The 12,994-nt window shown below is 44.6% G+C and overlaps 1 protein-coding gene across 1 annotated transcript in view; it reads left to right on the top strand.

Annotated features, from left to right (window-relative positions):
* Positions 1-12,994, top strand: part of c8b (complement component 8, beta polypeptide) — a 169,679-nt gene that overhangs the window by 117,969 nt on the left and 38,716 nt on the right. The window contains exons 13-14 of the mRNA XM_061930835.2: positions 4,294-4,397; positions 9,700-9,772. Of these exons, the coding sequence (XP_061786819.2) occupies positions 4,294-4,397; positions 9,700-9,772 (177 nt within the window). The remainder of the gene's footprint in view (positions 1-4,293; positions 4,398-9,699; positions 9,773-12,994) is intronic.

The following is a 12,994-nucleotide window of genomic DNA, read 5'->3' as shown; positions in this document are numbered from 1 at the left end:
TGAAATTGTAACTAATATTGATATTGTTGTTGATAATATTCATTTTTGTTTCACTACTTTTGGTTTGTTGTGTGTGGTGTTTGTGTCTCCTCTCAATTGCTCTGTTTATTGCACTTTTGAGTGTCGGCTTTGCTTTTGGAATTGGATTGCATTGTTATAGCATTGCTGTGTATTATTGTGTTGGATTGATTAATAAAAAAAAAAATAAAAAAAATAATAATAATAATTAAAATAAATTAATAAAAAAATAAAAAAATAGATTTTTGAAAAATGAGAATCGATCATGAATCGCACAACGTGAGAATCGCGATTCGAATTCGAATCGATTTTTCCCCACACCCCTAATATATATATGTATATAGATATATATATATACAAATTATTATATGTATGTATGTATGTATGTATGTGTGTGTGTGTGTATATATATATATATATATATATATATATATATATATATATATATATATATATATATATATATATATATATATAACCCAAAGTGGCCTCAGTTTGGGGACCCCTGGTTATAAGTTTTTGAAAATCACAAATGTTTGAAGATTTTCAGTTTGAGGTTTTCCTAGGCAATAAATCATGGTTTTAGAAATTACTTGGCTTGAAGGCTTTGAAATATTTATTTTGAGCCTCTATGTCACACATTAGTTTCACTTTCTAATTGCTGGAATAAAGGAACCTTGGCACCAATTGGAACCTTTGGACTCCCACCTGTAGATCTTTAGCTGCCAGCTATCGCTAACCAGATGTTTGCTCAGATCTCAGAGGGTAACTTTGACATTTAGTAGAGGAGATGAACAAGTAAAACCAGATGTTTGCTCCGATCTCGGAGGGTCACGGTGACATTTAGTAGAGGAGATGAACAAGTAAAACCAGATGTTTGCTCAGATCTTGGTGTGTCTATGTCACATTTAGTAGAGGAGATGAACACGTAAAACCAGATGTTTGCTAAGATCTTGGTGTGTCTATGTGACATTTAGTAAAGGAGATGAACAAGTAAAACCAGATGTTTGCTAAGATCTTGGTGTGTCTATGTCACATTTAGTAGAGGAGATGAACAAGTAAACCCAGATGTTTGCTCAGATCTTGACGTGTCTATGTGACATTTAGTAGAGGAGATGAACAAGTAAAACCAGATGTTTGCTAAGATCTTGGTGTGTCTATGTGACATTTAGTAGAGGAGATGAACAAGTAAAACCAGATGTTTGCTCAGATCTTGGTGAGTCCATGTGACATTTAGTAGAGGAGATGAACAAGTAAACCCAGATGTTTGCTCAGATCTTGGTGTGTCTATGTGACATTCAGTAGAGGAGATGAACAAGTAAAACCAGATATTTGCTCAGATCTTGGTGTGTCTATGTCACATTTAGTAGAGGAGATGAACAAGTAAAACCAGATGTTTGCTAAGATCTTGGTGTGTCTATGTGACATTTAGTAGAGGAGATGAACACGTAAAACCAGATGTTTGCTAAGATCTTGGTGTGTCTATGTGACATTTAGTAGAGGAGATGAACAAGTAAAACCAGATGTTTGCTAAGATGTTGGTGTGTCTATGTCACATTTAGTAGAGGAGATGAACAAGTAAATCCAGATGTTTGCTCAGATCTTGGTGTGTCTATGTCACATTTAGTAGAGGAGATGAACAAGTAAACCCAGATGTTTGCTCAGATCTTGGTGTGTCTATGTGACATTTAGTAGAGGAGATGAACAAGTAAACCCAGATGTTTGCTCAGATCTTGGCGTGTCTATGTGACATTTAGTAGAGGAGATGAACACGTAAAACCAGATGTTTGCTAAGATCTTGGTGTGTCTATGTGACATTTAGTAGAGGAGATGAACAAGTAAACCCAGATGTTTGCTAAGATCTTGGTGTGTCTATGTCACATTTAGTAGAGGAGATGAACACGTAAAACCAGATGTTTGCTAAGATCTTGGTGTGTCTATGTGACATTTAGTAAAGGAGATGAACAAGTAAAACCAGATATTTGCTCGGACTTTGGTGTGTCTATGTCACATTTAGTAGAGGAGATGAACAAGTAAACCCAGATGTTTGCTCAGATCTTGGCGTGTCTATGTGACATTTAGTAGAGGAGATGAACAAGTAAAACCAGATGTTTGCTAAGATCTTGGTGTGTCTATGTGACATTTAGTAGAGGAGATGAACAAGTAAAACCAGATATTTGCTCAGATCTTGGTGTGTCTATGTCACATTTAGTAGAGGAGATGAACACGTAAAACCAGATGTTTGCTAAGATCTTGGTGTGTCTATGTGACATTTAGTAGAGGAGATGAACAAGTAAAACCAGATGTTTGCTCAGATCTCGGAGGGTCACGGTGACATTTAGTAGAGGAGATGAACAAGTAAAATCAGATGTTTGCTCAGATCTTGGTGTGTCTATGTGACATTTAGTAGAGGAGATGAACAAGTAAAACCAGATATTTGCTCAGATCTTGGTGTGTCTATGTCACATTTAGTAGAGGAGATGAACAAGTAAAACCAGATGTTTGCTCAGATCTTGGTGTGTCTATGTCACATTTAGTAGAGGAGATGAACACGTAAAACCAGATGTTTGCTAAGATCTTGGTGTGTCTATGTCACATTTAGTAGAGGAGATGAACAAGTAAACCCAGATGTTTGCTCAGATCTTGACGTGTCTATGTGACATTTAGTAGAGGAGATGAACAAGTAAAACCAGATGTTTGCTCAGATCTTGGTGGGTCACTGTGACATTTAGTAGAGGAGATGGACAAGTACAACCAGATGTTCAGTCAGATCTTGGTGTGTCTATGTGACATTTAGTAGAGGAGATGAACAAGTAAAACCAGATGTTTGCTCAGATCTCGGATGGTCACGGTGACATTTAGTAGAGGAGATGAACAAGTAAAACCAGATGTTTGCTAAGATCTTGGTGTGTCTGTCACATTTAGTAGAGGAGATGAACAAGTAAACCCAGATGTTTGCTCAGATCTTGGTGTGTCTATGTCACATTTAGTAGAGGAGATGAACACGTAGAACCAGATGTTTGCTAAGATCTTGGTGTGTCTATGTGACATTTAGTAGAGGAGATGAACAAGTAAAACCAGATGTTTGCTAAGATCTTGGTGTGTCTATGTGACATTTAGTAGAGGAGATGAACAAGTAAAATCAGATGTTTGCTCAGATCTTGGTGTGTCTATGTCACATTTAGTAAAGGAGATGAACAAGTAAACCCAGATGTTTGCTCAGATCTTGGTGTGTCTATGTGACATTTAGTAGAGGAGATGAACAAGTAAAACCAGATGTTTGCTAAGATCTTGGTGTGTCTATGTCACATTTAGTAGAGGAGATGAACAAGTAAACCCAGATGTTTGCTCAGATCTTGACGTGTCTATGTGACATTTAGTAGAGGAGATGAACAAGTAAAACCAGATGTTTGCTCAGATCTTGGTGGGTCACTGTGACATTTAGTAGAGGAGATGGACAAGTACAACCAGATGTTCAGTCAGATCTTGGTGTGTCTATGTGACATTTAGTAGAGGAGATGAACAAGTAAAACCAGATGTTTGCTCAGATCTCGGAGGGTCACGGTGACATTTAGTAGAGGAGATGAACAAGTAAAATCAGATGTTTGCTCAGATCTTGGTGTGTCTATGTGACATTTAGTAGAGGAGATGAACAAGTAAAACCAGATGTTTGCTCAGATCTCGGAGGGTCACGGTGACATTTAGTAGAGGAGATGAACAAGTAAAATCAGATGTTTGCTCAGATCTGGGTGTGTCTATGTGACATTTAGTAGAGGAGATGAACAAGTAAAACCAGATATTTGCTCAGTTCTTGGTGTGTCTATGTCACATTTAGTAGAGGAGATGAACAAGTAAAACCAGATGTTTGCTCAGATCTTGGTGTGTCTATGTGACATTTAGTAGAAGAGATGAACAAGTAAAACCAGATGTTTGCTCAGATCTTGGTGGGTCACTGTGACATTTAGTAGAGGAGATGGACAAGTACAACCAGATGTTCGGTCAGATCTTGGTGTGTCTATGTGACATTTAGTAGAGGAGATGAACAAGTAAAACCAGATGTTTGCTCAGATCTTGGTGGGTCACATTGACTTGTAAGTCAAATGTTTGCCCAGAGACTGTTCTTATCTAAAAACATTCTTAAGTTGAGGTACTACTGTAAAGGGAGCAGACATGATGTCAACACCCGCCTGTTCTTCTTGACATGTTTATTAGCATTTAAAGACTAGTTTCTTTGACTTGCTGCTTGCTTGACGTCTCATGTGTTCTCCTTCACAGCGTCTAGTCAGCAGACCTCAGACCTGCCAGCTGCCCCAGTGTGCCACCTCCAGACAGATCTTTCCCTTCTTGACTGTGAGGGCCACTCCAGCCTGGCCAAGGAGGTAAGAGTCTCATCCCTTGTAGACTCTAGAAATATCTAGACTGTGAGGGCCACTCCAGCCTGGCCAAGGAGGTAAGAGTCTCATCCCTTGTAGACTCTAGAAATATCTAGACTGTGAGGGCCACTCCAGCCTGGCCAAGGAGGTAAGAGTCTCATCCCTTGTAGACTCTAGAAATATCTAGACTGTGAGGGCCACTCCAGCCTGGCCAAGGAGGTAAGAGTCTCATCCCTTGTAGACTGTAGAACTATCTAGACTGTGAGGGCCACTCCAGCCTGGCCAAGGAGGTAAGAGTCTCATCCCTTGTAGACTCTAGAACTATCTAGACTGTGAGGGCCACTCCGGCCTGGCCAAGGAGGTAAGAGTCTCATCCCTTGTAGACTGTAGAACTATCTAGACTGTGAGGGCCACTCCAGTCTGGCCAAGGAGGTAAGAGTCTCATCCCTTGTAGACTCTAGAACTATCTAGACTGTGAGGACCACTCCGGCCTGGCCAAGGAGGTAAGAGCCTCATCCCTTGTAGACTCTAGAACTATCTAGACTGTGAGGGCCACTCCGGCCTGGCCAAGGAGGTAAGAGTCTCATCCCTTGTAGACTGTAGAACTATCTAGACTGTGAGGGCCACTCCGGCCTGGCCAAGGAGGTAAGAGTCTCATCCCTTGTAGACTCTAGAACTCTCTAGACTGTGAGGACCACTCCAGCCTGGCCAAGGAGGTAAGAGTCTCATCCCTTGTAGACTCTAGAACTATCTAGACTGTGAGGGCCACTCCAGCCTGGCCAAGGAGGTTAGAGTCTCATCCCTTGTAGACTCTAGAACTATCTAGACTGTGAGGGCCACTCCGGCCTGGCCAAGGAGGTAAGAGTCTCATCCCTTGTAGACTCTAGAACTATCTAGACTGTGAGGGCCACTCCAGCCTGGCCAAGGAGGTAAGAGTCTCATCCCTTGTAGACTGTAGAACTATCTAGACTGTGAGGGCCACTCCAGCCTGGCCAAGGAGGTAAGAGCCTCATCCCTTGTAGACTCTAGAACTATCTAGACTGTGAGGGCCACTCCAGCCTGGCCAAGGAGGTAAGAGTCTCATCCCTTGTAGACTCTAGAACTATCTAGACTGTGAGGGCCACTCCGGCTTGGCCAAGGAGGTAAGAGTCTCATCCCTTGTAGACTGTAGAACTATCTAGACTGTGAGGACCACTCCAGCCTGGCCAAGGAGGTAAGAGCCTCATCCCTTGTCGACTCTAGAACTATCTAGACTGTGAGGACCACTCCAGCCTGGCCAAGGAGGTAAGAGTCTCATCCCTTGTAGGCTCTAGAACTATCTAAACTGTGAGGGCCACTCCAGCCTGGCCAAGGAGGTAAGAGTCTCATCCCTTGTAGACTCTAGAACTATCTAGACTGTGAGGGCAACTCCAGCCTGGCCAAGGAGGTAAGAGTCTCATCCCTTGTAGACTGTAGAACTATCTAGACTGTGAGGGCCACTCCGGCCTGGCCAAGGAGGTAAGAGTCTCATCCCTTGTAGACTGTAGAACTATCTAGACTGTGAGGGCCACTCCAGCCTGGCCAAGGAGGCAAGAGCCTCATCCCTTGTAGACTCTAGAACTATCTAGACTGTGAGGGCCACTCCGGCCTGGCCAAGGAGGTAAGAGTCTCATCCCTTGTAGACTGTAGAACTCTCTAGACTGTGAGGGCCACTCCAGCCTGGCCAAGGAGGTAAGAGTCTCATCCCTTGTAGACTCTAGAACTATCTGGACTGTGAGGACCACTCCAGCCTGGCCAAGGAGGTAAGAGCCTCATCCCTTGTAGACTCTAGAACTATCTAGACTGTGAGGACCACTCCGGCCTGGCCAAGGAGGTAAGAGTCTCATCCCTTGTAGACTCTAGAACTCTCTAGACTGTGAGGACCACTCCAGCCTGGCCAAGGAGGTAAGAGTCTCATCCCTTGTAGACTCTAGAACTATCTAGACTGTGAGGGCCACTCCGGCCTGGCCAAGGAGGTAAGAGTCTCATCCCTTGTAGACTGTAGTACTATCTAGACTGTGAGGGCCACTCCAGCCTGGCCAAGGAGGTAAGAGCCTCATCCCTTGTAGACTCTAGAACTATCTAGACTGTGAGGGCCACTCCAGCCTGGCCAAGGAGGTAAGAGTCTCATCCCTTGTAGACTCTGAGGACCACACATCCAACTCTTGGATTTAACACCTGACAGTGTGATTATTCTTTCAACTCTTCCTTCAAGTGCATCGTAGTCTCACTTTGTGTGATTGCACATACTGATATGCTAAAGGTGTTAAGTGTTGTACGTGCAAACAAATGCTTTCAATCTAAGGTTATATTTCTCTTGTGTTGAGAAGAATTGTTGTACATTCTTTTCTAGCAGCTTATAGTTGACTTTATTTGACATGTTTGCAAATGCACCAAATCTTTGAATTTTTATATTTAGGATTCAATAAATAAAGTGTTTGAATGTTCTCAATATCCAACATAATGTTTTATTATAACTGACCCAAATGCAGTGAAGTTGTGTAAATGGTAAATAAAAAGAGAATACAACAAATCCTTTTCAACTTATATTCAATTGAATAGACTGCAAAGACAACATATTTAACGTTCCAACTGGTAAACTTTGTTATTTCTTGCAAATATGAGCTCATTTGGAATTTGATGCCTGCGACATGTTTCAAAAAAGCTGGCACAAGTGGCGAAAAAGCGTGAGAACGTTGAGGAATGCTCGTCAAAGACTTATTTGGAACATCCCACAGGTGAACAGGCTAATTGGGAACAGGTGGGTGCCATGATTGGGTATAAAAGCAGCTTCCATGAAATGCTCAGTCATTCACAAACAAGGACGGGGCGAGGGTCACCACTTTGTCAACAAATGCCTGAGCAAATTGTTTTAGATTTTAGATTAGATTTATTGGTCCCCTTGGGGAAATTCATTGTCACTGCCGTACATTTAAACACTAGACATTACACATCACACAAATAAAATAACAAAAAGACATCATACATGACTAACACACATTTACAGGCTTGTCAGACAGGTCGGCCGGGCCTGCTGTTAAGGGCGGCTATAGCTGCAGGGATCAGGCTTTTCCTGAGGCGGGCCCTCCGGAATTTGATTGTTCTGTACCTGCGCCCTGATGGTAGTGGGATGATGTATTGGTGTAGTGGGTGAGTGATATCCTGGACTATTGTTTTTGCCAGTCGGGTGATGGACCTGTGGTTTATGTCTGAAATGTTGGGTGTGGGTAGGCCGATGATTTTAGCTGCTATGTTTGTAATGCGTGTGAGTTTGGTCCGGTTGGTTACAGAAAGCATGGTGAAAAAACATGTGAAACAGTACAGAAGGATGGGTTGAACAATGCTTTGGTAAAGTAATAACAGGAGATGAGGTGCAACGTATAGTCCTTTAAGTTTCCGGATGGCTGACAGTCTTTGTTGACTTCTTTTTTGAATGTCCGTGGTGTGTTGATCAAAGGTGAGTTTATTGTCCAAGGTTATGCCCAGGTATTTAAAAGTGTCAACTGTTTTAACTGTTTGTGTGTTTATGATGATGGGGTTCTGAGGTGAGGGGGGGTTGAACCATATTTCTTTTGTTTTATTGACATTGATTTCCAGATAACTGGCTGTGCATGACTCTGTGAAATGTTTGACTGTGTTATGATAGTCCAGGATGGATTGACTGTTGGAGAGGAGTGCGAGAATGGCTGTGTCATCTGAGTATTTTAAGTATGTTGTGGTGGGTGAGATGCTACGGCAGTCATTGGTGTAGAGTGTGTACAGGAAAGGGCTCAACACACATCCCTGTGGGACCCCGGTGTTGATGGTAAGCATCGGGGATGTGTTTGAGCCCACCCTTACTGCTTGCAATCGGTCGGTGAGGAAGTTGTGGGTGAGGTGGATCAGCTGAGGGGGGATGTTGAGCTGGTGTAGTTTCCGGATCAGTAGATGCTTCTGTAGGGAGTTGAAGGCGGAGCTGAAGTCCACGAAGAGGATCCTGGCAAAGTTGCCTGGGGAGTCCAGATGCTGGAGGAGGACATGCAGCAGGCAGGCCACAGCATCCTCTGTGGCCTGTTAAGAACAACATTTCTCAACAAGGAATTTAGGGATTTCACCATCTACGCTCCGTAATATCATCAAAAGGTTCAGAGAATGTGGAGAAATCACTGCAGGTAAGTCATCATATTACACACCGTGGATCCCTCAGGCATCAAAAAGCCACATCAGTGTGTAAAGGATATCACCACATGGGCTCAGGAACACTACAGAAAACCACTGTCAGTAACTACAGTTGGTCGCTACATCTGTAAGTGCAAGTTAAAACTCTACTATGCAAAGCGAAAACCGTTTATCAACAACACCCAGAAACGCTTCGCTGGGCCCGAGCTCATCTAAGATGGACTGATGCAAAGTGGAAAAGTGTTCTGTGGTCTGACGAGTCCACATATCAAATTGTTTTTGGAAACTGTGGACCAAAGAGGAAAAGAAGCATGGGGCCTGTTTTCGGTTGAAAGTGTAACAGGCAGCATGTGTGATGGTATGGGGGTGTATTAGTGCCCAAGACATGGGTAACTTACACATCTGTGAAGGCACCATTAATGCTGAAAGGTACATACAGCTTTTGGAGCAACATATGTTGCCATCCAAGCAACGTTATCATGGACGCCCCTGCTTATTTCAGCAAGACAATGCCAAGCCACGTGTTACAACAGCGTGGCTTCATAGTAAAAGAGTGCTGGTACTAGACTGGCCTGCCTGTAGTCCAGACATTGAAAAAGTGTGAAAACTTAAGCTGTACATCAAGCAAGAATGAGAAAGAATTCCACTTCAAAAATGTGTCTCCTCAGTTCCCAAACCTTTACTGAGTGTTGTTAAAAGGAAAGGCCATGTAACACACTGGTAAAAATGCCTTTTTTGCAATGTGTTGCTGCCATTACATTCTAACTTCATGATTATTTGCAAAAAAAAGAAGAAAGTTTCTCAGTGTGAACATGAAATATCTTGTCTTTGCAGTCTATTCAATTGAATATAAGTTGAAAAGGATTTGTTGTATTCTCTTTTTATTTACCATTTACACAACTTCACTGCGTCTGTACTTTGTAACACAGTGAGTGAATAAGTGTACTGTAGTCATTATTACATCATATATTTCATCAGATATGTAACACTAGTGAGTAGCAGACAATATAATAAGACAACATATTTAGGTTTATTCATTAGGTTTCTTGCCACTAGATGTTATATATTTTGATTTAAAAGGTCCACTGTTCAGGTCTCCATCAAATATTTCCTTTCTGTTTCTCTTCGCCAGGACTGTGGTGCGGCCAGGTCAGGGTCTCTCCGTGATCCAGGTGAGGACCAGACCTGTCCACAGGAAGAGCGCTAGACAGCAGTGAGTACTTCATGAGTCACGTGATCAGTGCATATGTTGCCATCTAGTGGTGGGACTGACTAGTGCACTCTTCATCTAGTCGACCTGAACCAGATGTTGCCATCTAGTGGTGGGACTGACTAGTGCACGCTTCATCTAGTGGGATGTTGACATCTAGTGGTGGGACTGACTGATGCACTCTTCATCTAGTGGGATGTTGCCATCTAGTGGTGGGACTGACTGGTGCACTCTTCATCTAGTGGGATGTTGCCATCTAGTGGTGGGACTGACAGGTGCACTCTTCATCTAGTGGGATGTTGCCATCTAGTGGTGGGACTGACTGGTGCACTCTTCATCTAGTGGGATGTTGCCATCTAGTGGTGGGACTGACTGGTGCACTCTTCATCTAGTGGGATGTTGCCATCTAGTGGTGGGACTGACTGGTGCACTCTTCATCTAGTGGGATGTTGCCATCTAGTGGTGGGACTGACTAGTGCACTCTTCATCTAGTCGGCCTGAACCAGATGTTGCCATCTAGTGGTGGGACTGACTAGTGCACACTTCATCTAGTGGGATGTTGCCATCTAGTGGTGGGACTGACTGGTGCACTCTTCATCTAGTGGGATGTTGCCATCTAGTGGTGGGACTGACTGGTGCACTCTTCATCTAGTGGGATGTTGCCATCTATTGGTGGGACTGACTGGTGCACTCTTCATCTAGTGGGATGTTGCCATCTAGTGGTGGGACTGACTGGTGCACTCTTCATCTAGTGGGATGTTGCCATCTAGTGGTGGGACTGACTGGTGCACTCTTCATCTAGTGGGATGTTGCCATCTAGTGGTGGGACTGACTAGTGCACGCTTCATTTAGTGGGATGTTGCCATCTAGTGGTGGGACTGACTGGTGCACTCTTCATCTAGTGGGATGTTGCCATCTAGTGGTGGGACTGACTGTTGCACTCTTCATCTAGTGGGATGTTGCCATCTAGTGGTGGGACTGACTGGTGCACTCTTCATCTAGTGGGATGTTGCCATCTAGTGGTGGGACTGACTGGTGCACTCTTCATCTAGTGGGATGTTGCCATCTAGTGGTGGGACTGACTAGTGCACTCTTCATTTAGTGGGATGTTGCCATCTAGTGGTGGGACTGACTGGTGCACTCTTAATCTAGTGGGATGTTGCCATCTAGTGGTGGGACTGACTGGTGCACTCTTCATCTAGTGGGATGTTGCCATCTAGTGGTGGGACTGACTGGTGCACTCTTCATCTAGTGGGATGTTGCCATCTAGTGGTGGGACTGACTGGTGCACTCTTCATCTAGTGGGATGTTGCCATCTAGTGGTGGGACTGACTGGTGCACTCTTCATCTAGTGGGATGTTGCCATCTAGTGGTGGGACTGACTGGTGCACTCTTCATCTAGTGGGATGTTGCCATCTAGTGGTGGGACTGACTGGTGCACTCTTCATCTAGTGGGATGTTGCCATCTAGTGGTGGGACTGACTGGTGCACTCTTAATCTAGTGGGATGTTGCCATCTAGTGGTGGGACTGACTGGTGCACTCTTCATCTAGTGGGATGTTGCCATCTAGTGGTGGGACTGACTGGTGCACTCTTCATCTAGTGGGATGTTGCCATCTAGTGGTGGGACTGACTGGTGCACTCTTCATCTAGTGGGATGTTGCCATCTAGTGGTGGGACTGACTGGTGCACTCTTCATCTAGTGGGATGTTGCCATCTAGTGGTGGGACTGACTGGTGCACTCTTCATCTAGTGGGATGTTGCCATCTAGTGGTGGGACTGACTGGTGCACTCTTCATCTAGTGGGATGTTGCCATCTAGTGGTGGGACTGACTGGTGCACTCTTCATCTAGTGGGATGTTGCCATCTAGTGGTGGGACTGACTGGTGCACTCTTCATCTAGTGGGATGTTGCCATCTAGTGGTGGGACTGACTGGTGCACTCTTCATCTAGTGGGATGTTGCCATCTAGTGGTGGGACTGACTGGTGCACTCTTCATCTAGTGGGATGTTGCCATCTAGTGGTGGGACTGACTGGTGCACTCTTCATCTAGTGGGATGTTGCCATCTAGTGGTGGGACTGACTGGTGCACTCTTCATCTAGTGGGATGTTGCCATCTAGTGGTGGGACTGACTGGTGCACTCTTCATCTAGTGGGATGTTGCCATCTAGTGGTGGGACTGACTGGTGCACTCTTCATCTAGTGGGATGTTGCCATCTAGTGGTGGGACTGACTGGTGCACTCTTCATCTAGTGGGATGTTGCCATCTAGTGGTGGGACTGACTGGTGCACTCTTCATCTAGTGGGATGTTGCCATCTAGTGGTGGGACTGACTGGTGCACTCTTCATCTAGTGGGATGTTGCCATCTAGTGGTGGGACTGACTGGTGCACTCTTCATCTAGTGGGATGTTGCCATCTAGTGGTGGGACTGACTGGTGCACGCTTCATCTAGTGGGATGTTGCCATCTAGTGGTGGGACTGACTGGTGCACTCTTCATCTAGTGGGATGTTGCCATCTAGTGGTGGGACTGACTGGTGCACTCTTCTCCTAGTGGGATGTTGCCATCTAGTGGTGGGACTGACTGGTGCACTCTTCATCTAGTGGGATGTTGCCATCTAGTGGTGGGACTGACTGGTGCACTCTTCATCTAGTGGGATGTTGCCATCTAGTGGTGGGACTGACTGGTGCACTCTTCATCTAGTCGGATGTTGCCATCTAGTGGTGGGACTGACTGGTGCACTCTTCTCTAGTGGGATGTTGCCATCTAGTGGTGGGACTGACTGGTGCACTTTTCATCTAGTGGGATGTTGCCATTTAGTGGTGGGACTGACTGGTGCACTCTTCATCTAGTGGGATGTTGCCATCTAGTGGTGGGACTGACTGGTGCACTCTTCATCTAGTGGGATGTTGCCATCTAGTGGTGGGACTGACTAGTGCACTCTTCATTTAGTGGGATGTTGCCATCTAGTGGTGGGACTGAATGGTGCACTATTAATCTAGTGGGATGTTGCCATCTAGTGGTGGGACTGACTGGTGCACTCTTAATCTAGTGGGATGTTGCCATCTAGTGGTGGGACTGACTGGTGCACTCTTCATCTAGTGGGATGTTGCCATCTAGTGGTGGGACTGACTGGTGCACTCTTCATCTAGTGGGATGTTGCCATCTAGTGGTGGGACTGACTGGTGCACTCTTCATCTAGTGGGATGTTGCCATCT

The sequence above is a fragment of the Nerophis lumbriciformis genome, linkage group LG37, assembly GCF_033978685.3.
Source record: "Nerophis lumbriciformis linkage group LG37, RoL_Nlum_v2.1, whole genome shotgun sequence".
NCBI lineage: Eukaryota > Metazoa > Chordata > Actinopteri > Syngnathiformes > Syngnathidae > Nerophis > Nerophis lumbriciformis.
This window is presented reverse-complemented; position numbering and strand designations above follow the sequence as displayed.